Source organism: Pipistrellus kuhlii, unplaced genomic scaffold, assembly GCF_014108245.1.
Source record: "Pipistrellus kuhlii isolate mPipKuh1 unplaced genomic scaffold, mPipKuh1.p scaffold_m20_p_5, whole genome shotgun sequence".
Classification (NCBI taxonomy): Eukaryota; Metazoa; Chordata; class Mammalia; order Chiroptera; family Vespertilionidae; genus Pipistrellus; species Pipistrellus kuhlii.
The window spans coordinates 9,447,779-9,469,603 of record NW_023425551.1 but is presented as its reverse complement, the minus strand read 5'-3'; the positions used below and the strand labels follow the sequence as shown (position 1 = coordinate 9,469,603).

General features: G+C 38.2%; 1 protein-coding gene across 3 annotated transcripts in view; it reads left to right on the top strand.

Annotated features, from left to right (window-relative positions):
* Positions 1 to 1,683: 1,683 nt before the first annotated feature.
* TBC1D32 (TBC1 domain family member 32) overlaps positions 1,684 to 21,825 on the top strand; it is a 94,386-nt gene continuing 74,244 nt past the window's right edge. For 2 of the 3 annotated variants that reach the window (XM_036414931.2, XM_036414932.2), the window contains exons 1-10: positions 1,684 to 1,904; positions 6,294 to 6,455; positions 8,281 to 8,458; positions 9,100 to 9,168; positions 11,686 to 11,811; positions 14,951 to 15,029; positions 15,174 to 15,277; positions 15,372 to 15,433; positions 16,354 to 16,498; positions 18,061 to 18,120. In XM_036414931.2, the coding sequence (XP_036270824.1) occupies positions 1,747 to 1,904; positions 6,294 to 6,455; positions 8,281 to 8,458; positions 9,100 to 9,168; positions 11,686 to 11,811; positions 14,951 to 15,029; positions 15,174 to 15,277; positions 15,372 to 15,433; positions 16,354 to 16,498; positions 18,061 to 18,120 (1,143 nt within the window). In that variant the 5' untranslated portion in view covers positions 1,684 to 1,746. The remainder of the gene's footprint in view (positions 1,905 to 6,293; positions 6,456 to 8,280; positions 8,459 to 9,099; positions 9,169 to 11,685; positions 11,812 to 14,950; positions 15,030 to 15,173; positions 15,278 to 15,371; positions 15,434 to 16,353; positions 16,499 to 18,060; positions 18,121 to 21,825) is intronic. The other variant, XM_036414930.2, reaches the window with a different exon arrangement.

Here is a 21,825-nt window from a genome sequence, read left to right as displayed (position 1 = left end):
GGCAAAGACATATATTTTTTGCCCCTGGAAGTAATAGCAGAGGCATCAGAGCCCATTGATCCTGGATAACATGTGGTGTCTACCAGATGCTGTTGGAGGGGGAGTAAAATATAAGACGGGATAAGAGAATTTATTGACACTGAGCCACTTTCCAGTAGCTGGGGATTGCGTTGGCTCCTTGGAGCGTGGACACGACTATGGTCTGGGGATGTATCTGGATTGAAAACCTGATGAGGAAATGTGATTATGCATCGAGCTTCCTGCACAGTGAGCTTTGCATGTGGCATCCTATGGTGTCACTCTGAAACCCAATCGTGCCCTGATGCTTGCACGATAGGTTGTACCGTAAATCAGCGAATGAGATACAAGACGCCTTAATAAGCCAATTAATTAGGAGTCATTTATTGTGCACAGCCCAGAGGGAGGTGTCTTTTCCAAATCTCTGAGCCCCACATACAGGAAGTCTCCCGTATTTATACCTTTCAAGCCTCTTTGCAGATATTACAATACAAAGGGCTATGTGTGTGTTACTGTTACAGACAGTTGTAACCTTGAATACATAATGAGTTTGTACTTGGCATAAGAATATGGGAATTGTTATCAGTATTAGTCAATTTTAGTCTATTAAATTGGATGGCTGGCTTGCAAGGTCGGAAAGTTAAGCTTATCTTTTTCTATTATTTGAAATAAAAACAAAGTCATTTTACAGAATAACAGACTGTCTTAAAGTGAGTTTATAATGACCGAGTTTAAAGGACTAAAGACTATCTGACAATAGCAGAGCGTTTCAAATAGCAGTGTTTTTTATACAAGATGGAAGTTACTATGCTTCAGATATATCTTTAATCCCCTAAACCTGCCAAATACGACTCTTTCCGAGGTGGGTCATTTTCTTCCCTACCCTCCTCATGTCCTCTTTTTGCCTACTAGCTCAGTACCAGAATATGCTACATCTTCTCTTAGGTCCCTGTTCTACCTGTCCAGGGGTTTTTCCTTTTTCCTCAATTCTGCTCTTGGATAAAAAGGTGCTTCTGGGTTTCCACTGGCCATTTAGTTTTTGTTTCTGATGAAAAAGCTGTGTTCTCTCATTTCTCTCTGTGTCTGTTAGATTTTGAGGGCGCACTCCTCATACTTCTCAGCAAATCCTTACACGATTATAGCTGTTCAGGGAAAACAGCACTGCAACGGTTCAAGACCATTCTCTCTCCAACTGAGACTTGAGGGGCCACTTTCAGTTTCACTTGTATTTATTGCCTTTCTTTTATTGACCCTTTTCCTTCGCACTCTCTCCCCCCTGCCCCACCCACCATCCCCAAGGTAAGGCCAATTCTCCCGGAACTCTGCAAGCCGGCCGCCTGCACTCCCTCTCTCTCTCCTCCCAGGGAGCCACGCGGGCGTGCTGACGTCACGCGTAGCGCCGCCATCCCGCCGTCACGCCCACCCGTTAGCGCCTCGCTAGTTTTTTTTTTTTTTTTTTTTTTTTTTTTTTGTGGTTATATTCGGGGCATCTTGAGCTCTGTTGGTACTGAAGACGAACAGCAACGAGGACCCTCGCGGTCCCCTGCTTTCCCACTGCGATGTGACTGGTTTCCCAGAGCGACGCGCGGGCGGCCCAGGGCCCACCCCGACGCGCGTCGCGGTCTCCCTGGTAACGGCGCACGCGCGTGCCGGGCCGGCGCGGGCGCGCGTGCGCAGTGCGCGGGGCCGGCCGGGCCCCGGAGGCAACGGGCGTTTGGTCCGGGCGGGATGGCCCGCTTCTCCGGCGGCGAGGACCCGGCGGCGCTGCAGGGGATGCTGCGGCAGCTGTTCCAGAGCGTGAAGGAGAAGATCACGGGCGCGCCCTCCCTCGAGAGCGCCGAGGAGATCCTCTTACACCTGGAGGAGACGGATGAGAATTTCCACAAGTAAAACGGCTTTTGTTGTCTTCGCAGCTGGCCCAGAAAAGTAAAATATGTAGCTGGATTAAAAAAAGAAAAGTGCATTTGGTGATGGTTAAAATAGCACCCACGTGGAAGGTGCATTATTTCACTTACCCAAATCCGAAATTACTTATTCTTTCCTTCTTTTCCAAAGCATCTGCTTGCTTCTGTTTTTACTGCTGCACCAACATATCCTAAGTCTCCATTATTTTTCTCCTCGGCAACACAGTGATTAATTATAAATTCATGTTCTTTTAGTATTCCTGTTCCGATTTAAAAAAAACAAAACAAAACACAAAAAACCACACATTTGAGTTCCAAAGGTCCTTGTTCCTTTGCTGATCTGCTATCTCAGTGGCGGCACCAGTTATCCATTCTGAGGTCTGCAGGAATGCTGAAGTGAGCTGGTTAATCTCCTGTGGAATAGTTTACCTTTCTGTAAGGGATAAAGCCCATGCTCAGATATCTGTTGTACATGGGAGGAATAGAAGTGTAGTGTAAGTATGGAGTCCTTTGGGTTGGGAAAGAGTAGGGGTAGGAAGATTAGGGAGAGAGGTAACCGTTTGGATATGCTTCTTTAGACACCTGTGTTTTTCTTTTGATTTGAATCATATAATTTAAATTAAGACATTGAATGGTATACATCTGGTGTCTCAAATTTATCGGTAGTAGTGGTATTTATACGTTAGTGTTTGCATCTTATTTTGACCTTACAGAGATGACATTTTAATTGTTTTTTGGGTGTTTTAGCCTTCTCTGAAACTTCTATTCCTTTCATATATGGGCAACAGGGATCCTGGAGCCCTTTATTTAATATTTTAAGCAAGAGTTTGTGTTTGCCTGCAGTTTTATGGGGGAAGCATATGCTTTTTCACCAGATTCTCAAAGGAGTTTTTAAAAGCGTGGAAATAATTTTTGTTAATGTAGAGTTTCTAATTTCATTAGTGTTTCTGGCTTATACATGTGGTTGTTGGTTTTTTTTTTTTTTTGTATTTTCATGATTTTCTTGTTTATTTCTTCATTAGATTCACTACTAATCCCTATTATTGGATGTTAATTTCTGCTCTTTGTATTTTTCTTTGAGAGAAACTTTTAAAACTTTTGTAATCAATGCTCATTAATTGCAACTTAAAAAAAATGTAATTTATGGCTACACAATTGCCTATAATTACTGCTTTAGCTGTGTCAATTTTAAAATGTTTTCTTTTTTTTCAAGCTAAAGATGGATCATTGTAGTTCTTCTCAGTAGGCTAACAAATGTTATAATGATGTAATTTACTCTTCTTCAGCAAGATTCAATTAGATAATTAAATGCCTGCTAATTAACTTGCATAGTTAATGTTTACTATTTGCTAAAGATATTTACTTGAGACCTACCTAAATTAATTTAGACATACTCAAATTAAAAGTAAGATTTATAATTCTAACAGCAGTTGAGTAGTTTGTAGTGTTAAAAGTATAGATGGTAAAATTTATGTGTTATCTGCACTAGCCTGAGACCTGTGCCTTAGGAGAGGAATCTCTATGTAGGAGATGATAGGGAGAGGAAATTCTCGTCTTCGGTATTTTCATAGAATCTTACAGTCTCAGATTTGGAAGAAATTCTTAAGGTCGATTAGTTCAGGTGCTCATACTTTCATTTGTCTGCCCCCCCTCCCCCCCCACACACACTGATTTAATAACTCTCTTTGAGTATTAGATGTTCTTGAGTCACTCGGCGATATATTGTTTCCCAAAGTGTTTCATACTTCAAAATATCTGTTCTTCCATCTCCACTGTCAGAACATTGCTTTCTTAAGTCCACCTGCTGTTGCCATGATATTAGCAAGAAAAATAATCTTATTAAACAGACTTACAGGGGAACCTGGTATCTCTAGGCTTTTGGCATTTTTGTAAGAAAATGATTGCTAAGGTAATTGTATCCTGCCCAGCCAGTGGTTGACCAGAGGTCATGATTTGATTCCTGGTCAGGGCACATGCTCCATTTAGGGCTAGATCCCCAGTAGGGGGCGTGTAGGAAGCAGCCCATCAAGGATTCTCTTTGTTGACATTAATAATATATATATAATTGATTTCATTTATTTATTTATTTATTTATTTATTTATTTATTTTACAGAGAGGAAGGGAGAGGGATAGAGAGTTAGAAACATCGATTAGAGAGAAACATCAATCAGCTGCCTCCCACATACTCCCTACTGGGGATGTGCCCACAGCCAAGGTACATGCCCTTGACCAGAATCGAACCTGGGACCCTTGAGTCTGCCCATGCTCTATCCACTGAGCCAAAAGGGTTAGGGCTCTTTGTTGACATTTTTATCTGTGTCTCCCTCTCCCTTGCTCTCTGTGGGTGGGGGTGGGTGGGTAGGTGGTGGGGAGAGTCTATAAGTGTTGGGATTTCAGGCAGTGTAATAAAGTGAGAGGAAACGTAGTCATTTGGAGAGAAACCACAGGATATCCTGTCCAGTGATTTGTCCCAGAGGGCAATTGGCCTAAACTCTGTGCTTCTGTAGCCTCGTCCATTTTTCTACTGTAAACTCTTGGCATTTTCTAAAAAGCCCAAGTTTCCTCCTTTCTCTGAAAGTGGCAGCAAGGATTTGAGGCCTGTGGGTGGGGAGAGGGTAGGGAAGAGAACATTGCTTTCATCATGTGTGCATGTGTTGTGTGAATTTTTATGCTTGGACTGGCCCCAGTAAAACAGACAGCCCTGGTTTGAATCCACTGAAGGATGTTTAAAAAAATTCCGATGAATCACAATATCCTGGGCTCTGGCAGAGGCTGAGCCTCGTGATTTTGAAAAGCTCTCTAGGTGATTCTGATATGCAGCCACGAAATACTTGCATTTCAATGACGACTGTATTACTGCAGTCCCCCTTATCCCAAGAGGATATATTTCAAGACCCCCAGTGGGTTCCTGAAACCTAGGATGGTACCAAACCCTGTGGATACACTATGTTTTTTTCAGACAAACCTTTTCGCCTACAGGAAGCACTTTACAGCTTCTCTTTGGCATATCCAAATTGTCAGCATCATTATTCTTGTGCTTTGGAGCCATTATGAAGTAAAATAAGTTTTACTCGGACCCAAGCACTGCGATACCACTACAGCTAATCTGATAACTGAGATGGCTAAGTGAGTACTGAGCAGGGAGCCTATATAGTGTGGATATGCTAGACCAGTGGTCGGCAAACTGCGGCTCTTTGGCCCCTTGAGTGTGTCTCTTCCACAAAATACCACGTGTGGGTGCGCACATACTGTGCGATTGAAACTTCGTGGCCCATGCACAGAAGTCGGTTCTCGGCTCTCAAAAGAAATTTCAATCGTTGTACTGTTGATATTTGGCTCTGTTGACTAATGAGTTTGCCGACCACTGGACTAGACAAAAGGATCATTCATGTCTAGAGAGGGATGGAGCAGGAAGCCAAGCAATTCATCATGCCTCAATTTAAAGCTTATTGGTTCTTGTTTATTTCTTGTTTACTTATGGAGGTTTTTTTATTTAATATTTTTAGACCACGGGTAATTGAAATGGTGGAAAGAGAAACCTCAGATAAGGGAGAACTATTGAGTAGTTTTAATTAAAAAACAAACAAACCAACAACTTACCAAATCTAATGATTGTTACCCTGTACCTGATATTTTGGCTTGATATGGAAGGAACACAGTAATATTTGTTGAATTGGGTTTATTCTTTGTTTTACAGAAGAAGCTACCAGTGAATTTAAATTGGTGAACTCCAGTGTGTTTAAGTTATCTTTGTCATTTGAGAGACCCACAAAACTCTAACCTTTTAAAATCGTGATATCAGTTATAATCGTTGCTCTTTATTTTCAGTAAACATGTTTCATAAAATATCCACTTTTGGAATTCTTAGCCTCTCACGTTTGTTATATTGTCTAAGTTTGCGAACTGATTTTAACGCTAGCATGAACCTAACAATAAGAAGGAAATATATTAGATTGCCTGAGATAGTTCTCTCTGTAAACAGAAAAGAGCCAATTAGGTGGAAGTTAGGTCAGTTACCGCTTTCAAAATGTACACAAACCTCTTCGAATGATTGGAGCTTAACTTTTCCTATTTATTCCTTCACAATTGCTGTTATTCCAGCTTGGTTTTCCTCATCAGCTTGAATAATTGTAAAAATCTTTAACAACAGCTTTCCCTTTCCTTTAATGTGCATTTTAAAGATGGGAAAAGACTAACCCACTAAGGGTTGAGCTGGTCCCCAAATTTGCTCTCCCTTCACCTCCCACTGTGTTGTTCAATGATTTGGGATGAAATTTGAATATGTCACAGATCTTTCTGTGCTAACACTGTTTCTGGATGTGGTTACTGAGTTCATCTTATTTACTGCACTTCTAAAATATTGGTTTCAGCTATGAATTTGTGAAATACCTCAGACAGCATATATGCAACACGTTAGGGTCTATGATTGAAGATGAAATGGAGAAATGGACAGCTGATCGGAATCAGGGTGAGGAATCTGGCTATGACACGGTTGTGCAGCATGTCACTAAAAGAACCCAGGAATCCAAAGAGTGAGTATGCCTACAATACTATTTTATAGTAATTTTTCTCTCAACAGGGCTCCCTGAAAGCACTCCTAGCCAGTGCCCGCCCCCCGGTCTATGTCCCTCATGGCAGCCAGAAGATTCCCTAAAACAGTGAATCAGATGGTGCCACTCTTCACATAACACTTTCCACAGGGCTCTCATCTCATTCACAGAAAAGTCCGGTTTCTCCTGTAGCCTACAAGGCTGACCATGAGCCTTCTGCTCCCTCTCCCGCCCATTTCTTATCTTATCTCCTCTGACGTGGCTCTAGCCACACTGGCCTCCTTCTCAAGCAAGCGAAGGGATTTGTATTCACCCTTTTCCTAATTATTTGTGTGATGTACTCCTTCACTTTTCTTTAACAGACTTTGTTTTTTAGAGTTGGTTTAGCTTCATAGCAAAATTGAGCAGAAGGTACATATTTCTTTCCCTTAGACCCCAGCTCCTATACATGCAGAGACTTCCCCATTATCAGCATTCCCCACGAGAGTGGTACGTTTGTTATAATTGAGAACCTACACTGATGTGCCACTATTATTCATATTGTATTACTCATTTTTACTCATAGTTTGTTGATTGCATTAGCATTTTCTCTTGGTGTTGTGCATTCTATTGGGTTTGGAAAAATTTAAAATGATATATATCTATTGTGAGAGCATCTTACAGAAAGTAGTTTCACTGATCTAAAAATCCTCTGTATTCTACCTACTACCCCTTCCTCCTCCCAACCTCTGGCATCCACTGGTCCTTTTATAGTCTCCACACTTTTGCCTTTTCCACAAGCTTAGACAGTTGAAACCATACAGTATGGGGCCTTTCTGTTTGGCTTCTTTCACTTAATAATCTTCATTTAAGTTTCCGTGTCTTTTCATGGTTTGATAACTCATTTCTTTTTAGCACTGAGTAGTATTCCATTGTCTGGATGTACCAGTATGACATATGACACCTATAATACTGGGATTAAAAATATATATATATATATACATAATGTGTATTATATTTATTTATAATTACATATTATGTAAATCATATATACATATGTCTGTCTGTCTGTCTATACCTATCTATCTATCTATCTATCTATCTATCTATCTATCTATCAATCAAAGCCTAAGCAACTGTTTCAAGTGAATGACCAGAACAACTGGAATGACTGGTCACTATGATGCTCACTGACCACCAAGAGGCAGATGCTCAACTCAGGAGCTGCCCCCTGGTGGTCAGTGCACTCCCATGGCCCATCTCCTGCAGTCCCTCTATCCACTGAACCAAACCAGCTAGGGCAGGAATCCCTGTTCTAACATCCCTGATGGTGGGTTCTCTAACCTCTACTGAAAAGAGCCACTGACAGCTTACTTCTTATTGAGATCTAAATTCTGGTTACAGGTGCTTATAGATAGAAAGAATAGGCAGGGGATAAGTAAGGAAAGAAAATAAAGGGAGGATAGAGAAAGAGAGAAATAAAACATGCAAGTGTAGATTAAATAGGCTGTGTTTTGTTAGTGTGATATTAACAGATGAGTTGTTAATTACTGGAATCAGTCTTGCCTTAGATTCTGTCCAAGTAACCAGATGAAAAAAACCTTCAAAATACTTGTTTTTGGGTCCCTATTAATTTTTATTACTGTCATGTACATTCTGTTGTACCAGTAGTTCTTTAAGAAAAACTGACTTGGATTTTTTTTTCTCCTCTTTAGAATTGTGTTCTTAAAGGGACATTACAGAAAAAGTAGTCAGATAGTTTAATTTAGTTGAATATTTCAATTTCTGCTACCAGTCTTTTTCTTACTGAGACTGCTTTGAATTTAAGATACAAAGAAATGATGCATTCCCTGAAAAACAGCATGATGGTGGTGGTGGAATCTATGATTGACAAGTTTGAAGAAGATGAGATGCGAAGTCGAGAGAGGCAGAAAAAGATCCAAAAGGAGAAAAGCAGTAGTTACTGCACAGACAATTGCTCTGACAGCGATTCGTCCTTCAATCAGGTGTGTTGTTTAGTTTTGTATCTCTGTCTTAAGATGGTGTTTAATAAACACGAGCCTCAGCGCATGCTTTATTAGCCAGGCTGTTTTTCTGCTTTCTAGTTTTAAGATTCAGAAGAAAAAGAAACAATAAAATCTAATAGTAAGGATGTAGCTCATGAAATAGCATCTTCTGGAGTTACCTGTTCAGTGAGTGATTGCTTTCTGTCTGAGGCATGGAAAAAGGCTCAGGAGGAACAAGACCAAAAGTTCACACAGAATCATGGTTATGTCCAGGGTGCCATTAGTGCCTTCTTGTTTATGTTGTTTTATCTTTCCGTATTATTCATCTCCCATTTCTGAGTACAAAACATTTTGGCTTTTATGTCTTTTGAGTCTTATTATGTTCTACACATTGCAGTTGCTCAGCAAATAATGATAGTTTTCATTTGCACGAAGGTGCACTGTTCTGGGACATTCAGCTCCCATTTAAGTGCCCTGGGAAACAAGCATTCTATATTTGCTGCCAAACCAAAATACATCATCCCTTTCTCTTGCTCAGAATGCTTTTTTTTTTCTTGCTTAGAATTATATTTAAAAATCATTTATAGCAGTACTTCTGAAAGTCTACTAAATAAATGGCTGTTCTGTCGATTGTGTTACAGAGTTACAAATTTTGTCAAGGAAAATTACAATTGATTTTAGACCAGTTGGATCCAGGGCAACCCAAAGAGGTATGTTTAAAGGAGAACTGTCAAGTTCATCTGTATGTGTTTATGTATGTGATTAGACTCAGAAGCAGCTGGGTTGTTTCTTTTTGAAGATTGATAGAACTAGACAATACTAGACTGATCGGCCTGCTGGACCCCCTCAGTCTTGAAATGAAAGGTCCGAGTAAGAGACACTCTCCTTAGAGCGTAGTCATGGTTTGGAAGAGGAAATTTTTATTCCTAGCTTTAATTTTGAAGGGTTGAAGTTATGAGCAGTTTTGCCCCAAACAGTTCCTTCACTATTGCTTTGTATTTCTTGGAAGTAAAGGAAACCACTGAGAAAAACTGGCCCCAGGGAAATTTTTATTTTACTTTTATTGATTTCTAGAGAGAGAAGAAGAGAGAGAGAGAGGGAAAAAAGGGGAGAGGGAGGGAGGGGGAGAGAGAGGTGCGAAAGAGAGACATGTGCTGCTTCCCTCAAGTGCTCTGTCTTGGGTTGGAATCTGAAACCTGAATTGGAACCTGAACTTGGGTATGTGCCCTGACCAGGATTCAAACCTGTGAACTGTGGGTGCTTGGGACGACTCTCCACCCAACCGAGCCACACTGGCTAGGGTGCAAGTAGGGAATTTTTTTTTAATTTAATTAATTAATTAATTAATTTATTTATTTATTTATATTAGTAAGGTCCTGCACTTCTGACTGTGTGTGCTGTGACCTAGTTCATTAACATTCGGCTTTTCTTTTTTTTCTTTTAAAAAAATATATTTTATTGATTTTTTACAGAGAGGAAGAGAGAGGGATAGAGTTAGAAACATCGATGAGAGAGAATCATCGATCAGCCGCCTCCTGCACACCCCCCACCGGGGATGTGCCCGCAACCAAGGTACATGCCCTTGACCAGAATCGAACCTGGGACCCTTCAGTCCGCAGGCTGACGCTCTATCCATTGAGCCAAACTGGACTCGGCAAGGAGGGAATTCTTAATGGTATTTTTGTCTTAAAAGTTAGCTGAAAAGGAGAAATGTTTTTGGAAACTCTTCATAGTCCTCCCTAAAACATATCATAAATAAAATTGTATTGAGGAATTTTTCTTTCTAAAACACATGTATATTCTGTCTTTTTTTTTAATTTATTTTTTTACCTAAAACCCGATACCCTTATTCAAAGTGCCTGGTTTTCTGAGGTCTCAGCTCTTGTCTCTGATTTCTCACTTTTTTATTTTTTATTTTTTAAAATCTCTAGGCATTGGTTATTTCAGCTGGGAAACAACCAGGTTTTGAGGGACAGGCTGGAATCTGTGTGTTATACTCACTATTTGGAGAGTGAGTGGGGGAGAAGCTTTGCCACCTTTCATAATTGGAGTAGAGCTATTATTCTCCACTGCTATCCCCGGGGTCACACACTTTTGAGTGAATTCTGATTGGATTTTGAGAAAAACGATTAAGAAGTAAGCTTTCTGTGAAAATACAGAAATTCAATTTTGCATCATGCTGCTGAGTGACTTTTTTTTCTACCTCAGTGGTTAGAAGGTCAGAAAATCCGGTGTAGCAGCAAAAACAAGTATAGATTGTTTTGGGAGAATTTCATATTTCCTGGAATGGGAATGCTTCACCATGAAAGCCTTCGAACTGTAGGACCAGTCTGTCCCTTGGGGCAGCCTGTGGGACCAGCCACTGGAAAACCTTGCCCTGGTGATCCAGTTCTGCCACCACCCTTCCTCCTCTCCCACTTGGGAGATCCAGGTCACAGGTCTAACATACTTAGTGTTTTTATTTTCACTTTATATAAAACTAGAGGCCCATTGCATGATATTCATGCAAGAATAAGCCTTTCTATCCCTGGCTGCCTGGGAGCCAGAAAGTCCCCCCTCTCTGGCCACCTGGGAGCCGGCACCTCCTCTCCTGAGGCACCCGGGAGCCAGCAAGTCCCCACTCCCAGGATTCCCAGGAGCCAGCAAGTCCCCACTCCCAGGATTCCTGGGAGCCGGCAGGTACTTGCTTCTGTGTGGAGCACCACTCTAGTAGCTCCCTCCGCAGTCCCCCTTCCCCTCATAGCAGGCATCACTCCACTCTGGAGCCTGTATATGCAAATTTGGTTAGTTAATTTGCATACTCACTCTGATTGGCTGTGGGTGTAGTGGAGTGATGGTTAATTTGCATGTTTCTCTTTTATTAGGTAAGATAACCCATTTGTTTTTTGGTTTTAAAACATGTAGTTTTAAACACGAGTTCTTAAGACTCTTCTATAATAATAAAAGAGTAATATGCTAATTAGATCAGACGTCTTTCCAGATGAAGGCAGAGAAGCCCAGGTCCTGGGTACCAGAGGGTAGCCTGTGCTGGCAGCTGGGGGAAGGAAGGCCTACTCTTGCACAAATTTCATGCATCAGATCTCTAGTTGTTTTATAAAAGGACATCTGATTCTTTTCAGTAGCCTCTTTAAAATAATCATCCATACTTTCAATGTTTGTTAAACATTTGGAGAATGGGTTTTATTCTAGCCGCTGAGTATTAATGAAACTCTTTTAAAAAATTACAGGTCAGGTATGAAGCCTTGCACATGCTGTGTTCAGCTCCGCCATCTGATGTGCTGAACTGTGAGAACTGGACCACTCTCTGTGAGAAACTGACAGCGTCTCTCTCAGATCCGGATCCCGTGTTTAGTGTAAGGAAACAGAGATATTAAAAATAATTTGCTTTCCCTACCAAAAGCAAAGGGAATATGATAATCTTTAATAGTAGCTCAAAAATTCATGAAATGTCAGTTTCAGCTTTTGAATTGTTAGGAGTTTTTAAAGGAATTAACTTACTATTTCATGATTAGATTCAAAGTATGGTCAGTATCACCCTTCATTGACAAATTATAGTCAATTGTTTTACCTGGTTCATTTTGTTTTATCTTGTAAAGGGATATTCAAATATCTATCACTGTTTTTGAATTAAGAAAATTATTTTAAAGTAATTTTAAAGTGCTTTTGAAAGAGTTTGTGGTTTATTAAAATTTGAACTAAAATGATTATTTAGAATTTATTCCAAAGGATTCATAAGAATACTTATGCATGTAAGTATTATTTAGAGATTGCTTAACTGCTTAAAAAGAAAAGTATAAAGTTAAGAGTTAGAAGATAATTGAGGTGAATCATAACGCAAATATAGAAAATTCCCCAAATTCTATGAAGTTCATAGAGATAAGTGATTGTAAAAATGATTTGTATATAAATTCTCAGGAATACTTAGCATCTGATTAAAAATAATATGATATTAAAAAGTACAGTAATTCTTGGCTATAGTTAGATTTGAATTAAATAAAAATCCTGACTATATCCTAGCATCACATTTGAATACAAATTGGGTCTTTTTAAAGAGTCTTTTTCTTCATAATTGTTATGTCAGTGAAGAAAAATTTGGCTTTAAATTTGATACAGCATGTTTGTACAGAATTTTTGAGGCATTAGTGCCGAGTTAAATATTTTTAACTGTTTAATCAATATGTGTTGAATACTTACAGTGTACACCATTTTAGTTCAGATGCTGGGAACACATTGTGTCTGACTTCATAGAACTTACATTCTAGTGGAGAAGACAGTACATAAGAAAAATCTCAGTACATTTGTGTATTTAAAATCACTCTTCTGTTGCCCTAGCCATTTTGGCTCAGTGGATAGAATGTCAGTCTGTAGGCTGAAAGGTCCCAGGTTCAATTCTGGTCAGGAGCACCTGCCCAGGTTGTGGGCTCAGTCCCCAGTAGGGGGCATGCAAGAGGCATTGGATCAGTGATTCTCACTCATCATTGATGTTTCTTTCACTCTCACTCTCTCCCTCTCCCTTCTTCTCTGAAATCAATAAAAATACTTGGAAAAAAAACAACACTCTTCCATCAATGAAGATATAATTATAGTAGTAGCCCTGAGCACGAATCTGTGGGCCAGTAGCTCACTGCTGCCCTCCTGTAGCTCTCCTCCTGCTGTCCCACTCTCCAGTAGCTCCCTCCGCCCCTCCACCACCCCTCATAGCTTGCTGCCCTGCCCCCTCCTGTAGCTCTCCACCACCTGCTGGTAGCTTGCTGCCCCACCCTCCTGCTGATCCAGGATCTGGTTGTTACATGGTCGGTCAGTATGCTTCACAGTATAACGAACATTTGCACATTACATCTTTATTTTATAGGATTTGTAAACAGAAGTAGGTTGTAAACAATTGGTTTGTTATTTTTATAAGGAGGGGAGGTGTTTAATTACTTAATATCTTAATACAATTCAACCTTACTAACACCAGAAGGTGATGCAGACTTTCTGAAAAACAAAAACAACAAAAAAAACAAACACAAAAAACTCCAAACTCAATGATTCAGGAACTTCAACAGGGAGAAACGTATTTTAGGGTCACCTTTAATATTTCAAGGCTCTCTGACAGGAAATACAATTGTAAATTTTCCTGTTTTTCTTTTACTTAACAAAGATAAGTTTTCTGTAATTATTTAAAAAAATTATATAACAATTTTATAAACACAGTAAGGATCCTAATGGGTTAATATAAATGGTTTTATTTGGGCCATTATAGATCACTGGGGGTCCAATGCACGGAATTTGTGCAAGAGCAGGCCTTCCTTCCCCCGGCTGCGGGCACTGGCCTCCCTCTGGCACCTGGGACCCGGGCTTCCCTCGCAGCCCTGGCTTCATCTGGTAGGTCAGGGTGTCTAGTCTAATTAGCACATTATATTTTTATTATTATAGATTGCTCAGTAAGAGTCAGTGTCAAGAGGTAAGTTAACAAAATTGGGAGAAGTTGCTAAAGAGGGGAAATGGTAGTAGAACAAATCATTTTGGAGTATAAAACTAGACATGGTAATTTTTTCATTTGAAATTTATGCTTGATCCAAATTCATTTTTGAGTTTGATTCTATTCATTTCTTATACTAAAGGATTCTTAAGGTGTAACTGACTGAAGTGTATAATATTTGAAGTGTGACAGTAACCCATCAATTGTTTCAACTGTAAAAATAGACTTCCCAAATAATTTAATATCCTGTATTTAGCAGGAATCTTTTGGAATTTTTAGAAAATATTTTAGTAAGTTGGGTAACCATTTTCTGTAAGCATATTATGATAATATTTAATATAGATAAGGTGATTATCCCTCCCCCCCCCAGAGTAGAACATTTGAGGCAATTTTATGTTTTCATTTAGTTGGAAGTTGAATTCCACTAACAAGGTTAATCAGATCTTAATATTAAAGTTGGTATAATTGAAATGATTGTAATGCTATCATTTTTAAGTACCTACTAGTGCCAGGTACTGTTCTAACTATACCTATTATCTTAATTAATTTACCTTGTGCCAGTTTCTACTTTATGTTTTAATAATATAAAGTTCTAAAAATATATTAATACATAATACTTTTTCTTGGGAATAGGAAATATTATTAGAGCCCTACATATGTCAGCAATTAAATAAAAGGCAACAAATGTTGGACTCAGAAACAGGTGTTTTTTGTTGTTGTTTGTTTGTTTGTTTCTTTGACAACATTACATTGTACCTTCCTCTGTCAAACCTCACCACCACCCAGCCCATGATTCTGTCTGCTACTACCAGATTTTATGACAGTATCCTGCTGCCTTATTTTTACTATTAGTTTAGTCAGTTTTACTTTTTATGACCAACACAGAATGTGTCTTTTTTTATAGGTACATTCCTACAGAAGTTCCTGCATGGTTTATTTTTTAAGTTTTTTATTGTGTGAAAAATGATTCATCTCTAACTTATTTCTGTAAGAATTGTGGATGCACATCTTTTGTTTTATTCCCATAGGACCGGATTTTAAAATTCTATGCCCAGACATTTACACTTTCGCCATTCCATATGACCAAAGAAATTTATACAAGCTTAGGTATGTTGTTAACGTTGCTTAAAAAATATTTTCTCCTTTTATTTGTATTTAAGAAAAATGGATCAGAACTAACTTTTCTTTTCAGAAAGCACCATAATTCAATGGTACACTAGTCATATATATATTTTTTACTTTTCTTTTCAGCTAAATATTTGGAGTTATACTTTCTTTCTAGAGAAAATCATATTCCTACTGTTTCAACTGGCATAGATGTAACTAATCCTAATGTGATCCGCTTACTTAGAAAGGTATTCGTTTGCTGTAATACTCTTTTTATCTATTTAAATAGTTCTATATTTAAGAATTCTTATTTTTTGAGAACTGTCATACACTGCTTTATAGGTTCGTCTTCTCAATGAATATCAGAAAGAGGCTCCATCTTTCTGGATTCGTCATCCTAAGAAGTAAGTCCTCTAATTTATGCCCACATAAAATATAGGAGTGTTACTATCCCACATATATTTCAGAGAAAGAGTAGAGTGTGTCTTAATTGATTTATGTAATTGGGAAAGAATTCATAAGATTATTTTTTAGCTTTTCATTTTTTTAAGAATATATTTTTTATTGTTGATAGTGTTATAGATATTTCCCATTCCCCCCCTTTACCCCTCCCTCCCAGCCTCTATTGACCCCCCCTCCCCAGGTCTTCACTATCCTATTTCCCATATCCATGGGCTAGGCCTATAAGTATATAAGTTCTTTGGTTTATCTCTTCTCTCTCTCCCAACCCCTTATTGAGGTATGTCTGTCTGCTCCATTGGCTTTTCATGTTTTGTACTTAGCTTTGTGAATGGCTCAATGCAGGTTATCATTTTCCATGATTTACACAAGGTAAAAAGAGGTGTTGTAGCTTCTGGCTCTTTCATTATTGGTCTCTGCTACTTTGGATAAGTTCCTTAAGTGTTCTTTAAATGTTTCCTTTTAATTTAAACATTTTTAATATGGCTATAAGAGCAACTGTGAGTCTTGAAAAGTTAAATTTGGAGAGACAGTGTTGAAATAGAAAGAATATAAGTCTCTAGAGCAAAAAAAGCCACTTACTGAAAAAAAAAAAAAAGTTGTTTCTAAAGGTTACTTAACACTATCGCTTCATAAATATAGTGTATCACCAGTTTTTACCTTTATATACTAGAGGCCTGGTGCTCAAAATTGACGCAAGAGTAGGTCTTCTTTCCCCCAGCTGCTGGCACCGGGGACCCAGGCTTCCCTGGCTTTGTCCGGAAGGATGTCCAGTTTAATTAGCATATTACGTTTTTATTACTATAGACGTGTATTTATATGTATATATGTAGTTACATTTGTTTTTTCTTTCCCAATCTTTAAGGTACATGGAAGAAATTGTAGAGAGTACTTTGTCCTTATTATCAGTTAAACGTGATCAAAGTCATCTTGCTTCACAAAAGATTTTACATCCCATCTACTTTCTTGTATTGGTTGATGCCAAGGCTGTGTGGTTCAAAAAGTGGATGGTGAGGAAAAATGAAATAAGTTTTTATACCTTTCAGTGCATAACTATAGTTCAAAGGATAGGTAATGTTTGATGTTTGTTGTGTACTAAAAGTTATAATTGTGTTTATTTGTGTTAACTTATTTACTTTTTATAACAATATATGAGATAGGTAGCATTATTATTCCATTTTACAGATGTAACAACTGAGATATAGAGAAGTTAAATGACTTGTTCAAGCTTTATATTTAGTAAAGATTGTTTATCTTGTAAGCAACAAAGCTAGAATGGATTTGTTTTAAAAAAATATATTTTTGCCGAAACCTGTTTGGCTCAGTGGATAGAGCATCAGCCTGCTGATTGAAAGTTCCCAGGTTCGATTCCGGTCAAGGGCATGTACCTTGGTTGTGGGCACATCTCCAGTAGGGGGTGTGCAAGAGGCAGCTGATCGATGATTCTCTCATCGATGTTCCTAACTCTCTGTGTTCACTTATTACTCAGCACAACAGCTTAATTGTAGGTCAACATATTTCTCTTATTAAGCCTGAAAAGGATTAATGGTTTTGAAAACGTTTTCAGCTATGAGTTTAAAACACACAGGGTTTGATTAATCCTCAATTAACTAAACCCCCATTTAATTAAACTCTATTCCCCAGAATTTTGATATATTTTACTTAATAGTATTATTTACTAATTTTTATTCTCAAGTAAAATGAGGAAACCACATTGAACACTAATGATATCTAATATAATTTAGGGAAATACTATTCATGTGTATTTTCCCCTTGCTTTGTACAATGCAAATGAAGCAGGTTTTAATCATATCCATATTTAGCTCTAAGGAGAGAATGACAGATCTTTTGGCACTTTGAATCTTTTGAAAAATATAAGTGGCAGAGCATGATTAAGATACTGTCCCTTCAGAGCATTTCATCATTGTCAAATTTCCACATATGTAGATAATACAGTATCTTCTATAGTCTCTATGAGTTGAATTTTCAACCCCCAAGCCCACTTTTGTATTTTTCCTTTAGGCTGTGTCATACACTGGTAGTCAGATTTGCTTTTTGGTAGTGGTGGTTTTAAAATAGCTTAGTATGGCCTGGGCAGTGTTGCTCAGTGGTTGAGCATCGACCTATGAACCAGGAAGTCATGGTTCAATTCCCAGTCTCAGGGCACAGACCTGGGTTATGGGCTTGATCCCCAGTAGGGGGTGTGCCGGATGCAGCTGATCAATGATTATTTCTCATTATTGATGTTTTTATCTCTTGCTCTCCCTCCCTCTCCAAAATTAATAAAAACATATTTAATATAGCTTAGTATGGAGACTGGTCACAGTTGAGGGTTAGAAGGTTTTTCTATTGGTCTGTCAGTAAACCTATACTTTTTAATATAATTTGGATTCTTGTGATTGCTGTGCTCATAACCTGTTATACATTGAAAAACCTGTTTGGCACTGATTATAACAATTTGAAGCTAAGTTATTATGTAATATATGATATTATTGGAAATTATGTAAGAAAAATACATTTTGAATGGTATAGCTTGAATATTAAATACCGTTTTTTTCTCTCCTAATTTTAGCATGGATATTGTAGCAGAACTGTCGTACTAAGACTTCTTGAAAAGAAATATAAATCTCTGGTATGTCTATATTTCTCTTTTTATATTGAGATATTATCACAAAAATATATGATGTAATAACTTGAATGTGCAAAGTTGAGTGATAATCAGTATTGAATAATGAAGGAGTTGCCTTTTCATGTGACTTTCAAACTACCTTTGCATGAAACATAAAAGGAAAAAAGTAGAGACTTAAAATACAGTCAAAATAACTCAAATAAACAAGCTGATTTGAGATATAAGCCATTTTTTGAAAGTATTATGTAATTTAATTCACATCAGGTACTTATAAAGGAGTGAGTTCTACAAAGTATATCCATGATTTTGACTAAAAGTTAAATGAAAAGCCTCAGAATGATATATGCTTTTGCAAAAATTGATCCAAATTATACCAAATATAAACTAATACTATAAAATTATTTTAGCAAAAATGTTTAATATTTATTGCTGCTTAGTAGAAATATATGTAAGGACAGCGAAATAAATTGAAAAGAAGTCAGCAATTCAGGTAATTGTGACAAACATGAAAAATTTATTAAAATATAATAAATTATGCTAATGTGACTTTGAGATGATAAATATGGTTTATGTAGTTAGAATCTTGAGTTTAGAAGTCAGGTGAAGGGACAGATGCATGAAATTGTGAATTTTTGGGTGAAGGTAGTAGAACATAAAATAAAAGAAAGAGAACAGTTATTGTTTTGTGTTTGAGAATCAAAAGAATGGAGCTTCAGAAATGAGGAGAGGGATATTGAATAAAAGGAATGGAACTTATTTGTAGAGGTAATAGGTGCTTCAAAATCTTTAGACAAACTGAATTGAAATAAAGTCTTTTCACATCTCATTTCTCTCTCATTCCCATTTTAAGTGAAAATTTGTTGTTACCATATGATCATAGACTGATCTTGTTAGAATAGAGAAAGGGGAAAAACAAAGAATGGAATGGTTATTTTACCCCTGCGGTTTGGCATACAGATAACTCACTGTTGCTAACACAGAGGCCCTGATGGGAGTATTTCAAATATGGTTTTTATAGGTTAAGTTTTAAGTCCATTAGTTGCTTGAAAAATTAATTATGCTATCACCAATTTTTAGCCTGCAAATAGTTACATTATTATAAACAAATTTACTATTTTATTGACTTGGTCAAATATTTTATTTCCTGAACATAATTGGATCAAACTTGCAGGAGATTTCAACTTAAATTTCATTTCTCTTAAAAAGCTTTCCTAAATTTATAAAATATAAAAGTATCCTATCTAATAAAGAGGGAATATGTTAATTGACCCTCATACTGTTGCAAAGATGGCGATGCCCACAGCCAATAATGAGGGAATATGCTAGTTGACTGCCCCACCCTCAAAGATAGTGGCACTCAGAACCAGTAAGGAGGGGCTATGCTGATTGACTGCCCCATCCTCAAATATGGCAGTGCCCACACCCAATAAGGAGGGAATATTCTAATTGACTGTCATGCCCTCAGATATGGTGGTGACCAGTCCTCTCAGCCCTGCCAGGGCGGCAGGTGCATGGGAATGCCTGGGGGTGGGCCTGGCCGCTCTGTGCACATGCCTCCAGAATTTCCCAGTCCCCTCAGCCCCCTAGCCGCCCAGGGCCAGCCTGAGGTGCAGGTAAGCCTTGGATGGTGGCTGCCCAGCCACCCAGGGCCGCCCAGGGCTTAGGTAACCAGGGCCGACCAAGGCTTGTGCTGTTTTCATTGGCAGCAACAGAGGTGTGATGAGGGATCTCCTTCCCCTGATCGCCAGGTTGCCTCCTGCCCCTGAGGGCTTTCAGACTGTGAGAGGGGGCAGGCCAGGCTGAGGGACCCCCCTCTCCAGTGCATGAATTTTCATGCACCAGGTCTCTAGTTTAATATATATATTAAAGAGAACTAAGCCCAACTTTTGTAAGAAACATTGGGAAAAATGGATGCAAGATCTGTTTGTTCCCATTTTACTTTCAGAATTGATCAGATTTTTTGCATCTACAGTGGAAACTTTGGACCACTCCATGTATTTATCTTTTTAAGAATTTCTGTGATAAGGACTTTAGTCATAGCAGCCTATTTAGCCTGGTTATCTGCTATAGCATTTCTTTTGGCTTCTCTTAAGTGCTGTCTGATAAAATTTTCTGTAAAAATGGAATGTCTGCATTGTCTAATAGGGGACCCACTAGCTAGGAAACTGAGAAAGTGAGTTTTTAATTTTCTTTAATTTCATTTTATAACTAATGTCTGGTTTGTGGCTACTCTGCAATTCTATTTGTTACAGTTATGACATTTATGACATTTTCAATAGGTAGCATTAGACAAATAATTTATGTGTATGTGCTCTCATTTAAAAAATATATTTTTATTGATTTTAGAGAAGAAGGAAGAGAGAGAGAGAGATAGAAACATCAACGGTGAGAGAGAATCATTGATCTTCTGCCTCATGTTCGCCCTACACTGGAGATTGAGCCTGCAACCAGGCATCTGCCCTGACCGGGAATCATACACAGGACGTGTTTCATACACAGGTCCACGCTCAACCACTGATCATGCTGGCCAGGCTGTGTTGTCATTTTTTAAAAGAGATAATCTGAGGAAATTGAAGGCTTTATTTCCATTGTAAGGTCATGAAATACTTGGAAAGCATTTGGCTATCAGCATAAACATTTAACCTTTTATTTTTGACAACTTGAATCTTTGCACACCCACCCGTAAGTGAACAACTTCTGAAATGGCTTTATTTAGTGCATTTCCTGTTTTTCTTGTCCTCTCAAAGTCATTAAAAACTATTGACAACTAGGTTATTTAAATTCTTTTTGTTTTTCCTATCATAGGTTTTTCCTACTATTTTTATTTATTTTTTAAATATATTTTTATTGATTTTTTACAGAGAGGAAGAGAGAGGGTTAGAGAGCTAGAAACATCGATGAGAGAGAATCATCGATCAGCTGCCTCCTGCACACCCCCTACTGGGGATGTGCCTGCAACCAAGGTACATGCCCCTGACCGGAATCGAACCTGGGACCCTTCAGTCCGCAAGCTGACGCTCTATCCACTGAGCCAGACCGGTTTTGGGCCCATCGTATATTTTTTAACACACACCCTCCTCTCGTCTTGGTATATATTGATTGTGCAGTAGAATGAGTATCAAATTAGATCCTGAATTTTACAGCAAATTTCTATCTATTTTCCTGAGGTTTAGGAAAATAATTCTTTATACTTTTAACTGGATTCTGTAGACTAGTTTTAATTTTACTGACTCTAAATATGCTTTCTACTCCTGTAATTTATAGGGGATATTATATAATATGATTGTTTCTTTGCTGAGATTGTACCTTTTCCTGTGATTGTTACCTTTTCTCAGATAAAATGTGGCACATTTAAGAAGTGAGGAAAGGAGTAGTAGGACCAGAAGTGGGTGTAAGTGAGTTGAAAAGGTAAAGCTGGGTAGAGATGGGTGTGAGGAGATGGGGGTTTCAGAAGGTTTGAATGGAAATGGATGAAAGAGTCTTTGAGAGATTATTTTGGAGATTGTGTTTCAAGTTCACAGTTAAGGAAGCTGACTATTCTTTGCTCTTTTGTGTCCTTATTCTTTAGGACTTCTGTTAAATGTATTTATTTTTCCAAAACGGCACTTGTCATTCTAAGCCGTATTTGTGGTTGTTGTTTTTTACCAAGGTGTTGCCTAAGAAGTAGGCTTGCAGGAGCAAGTTTATCTAGATTCGAGTTCTATCAGG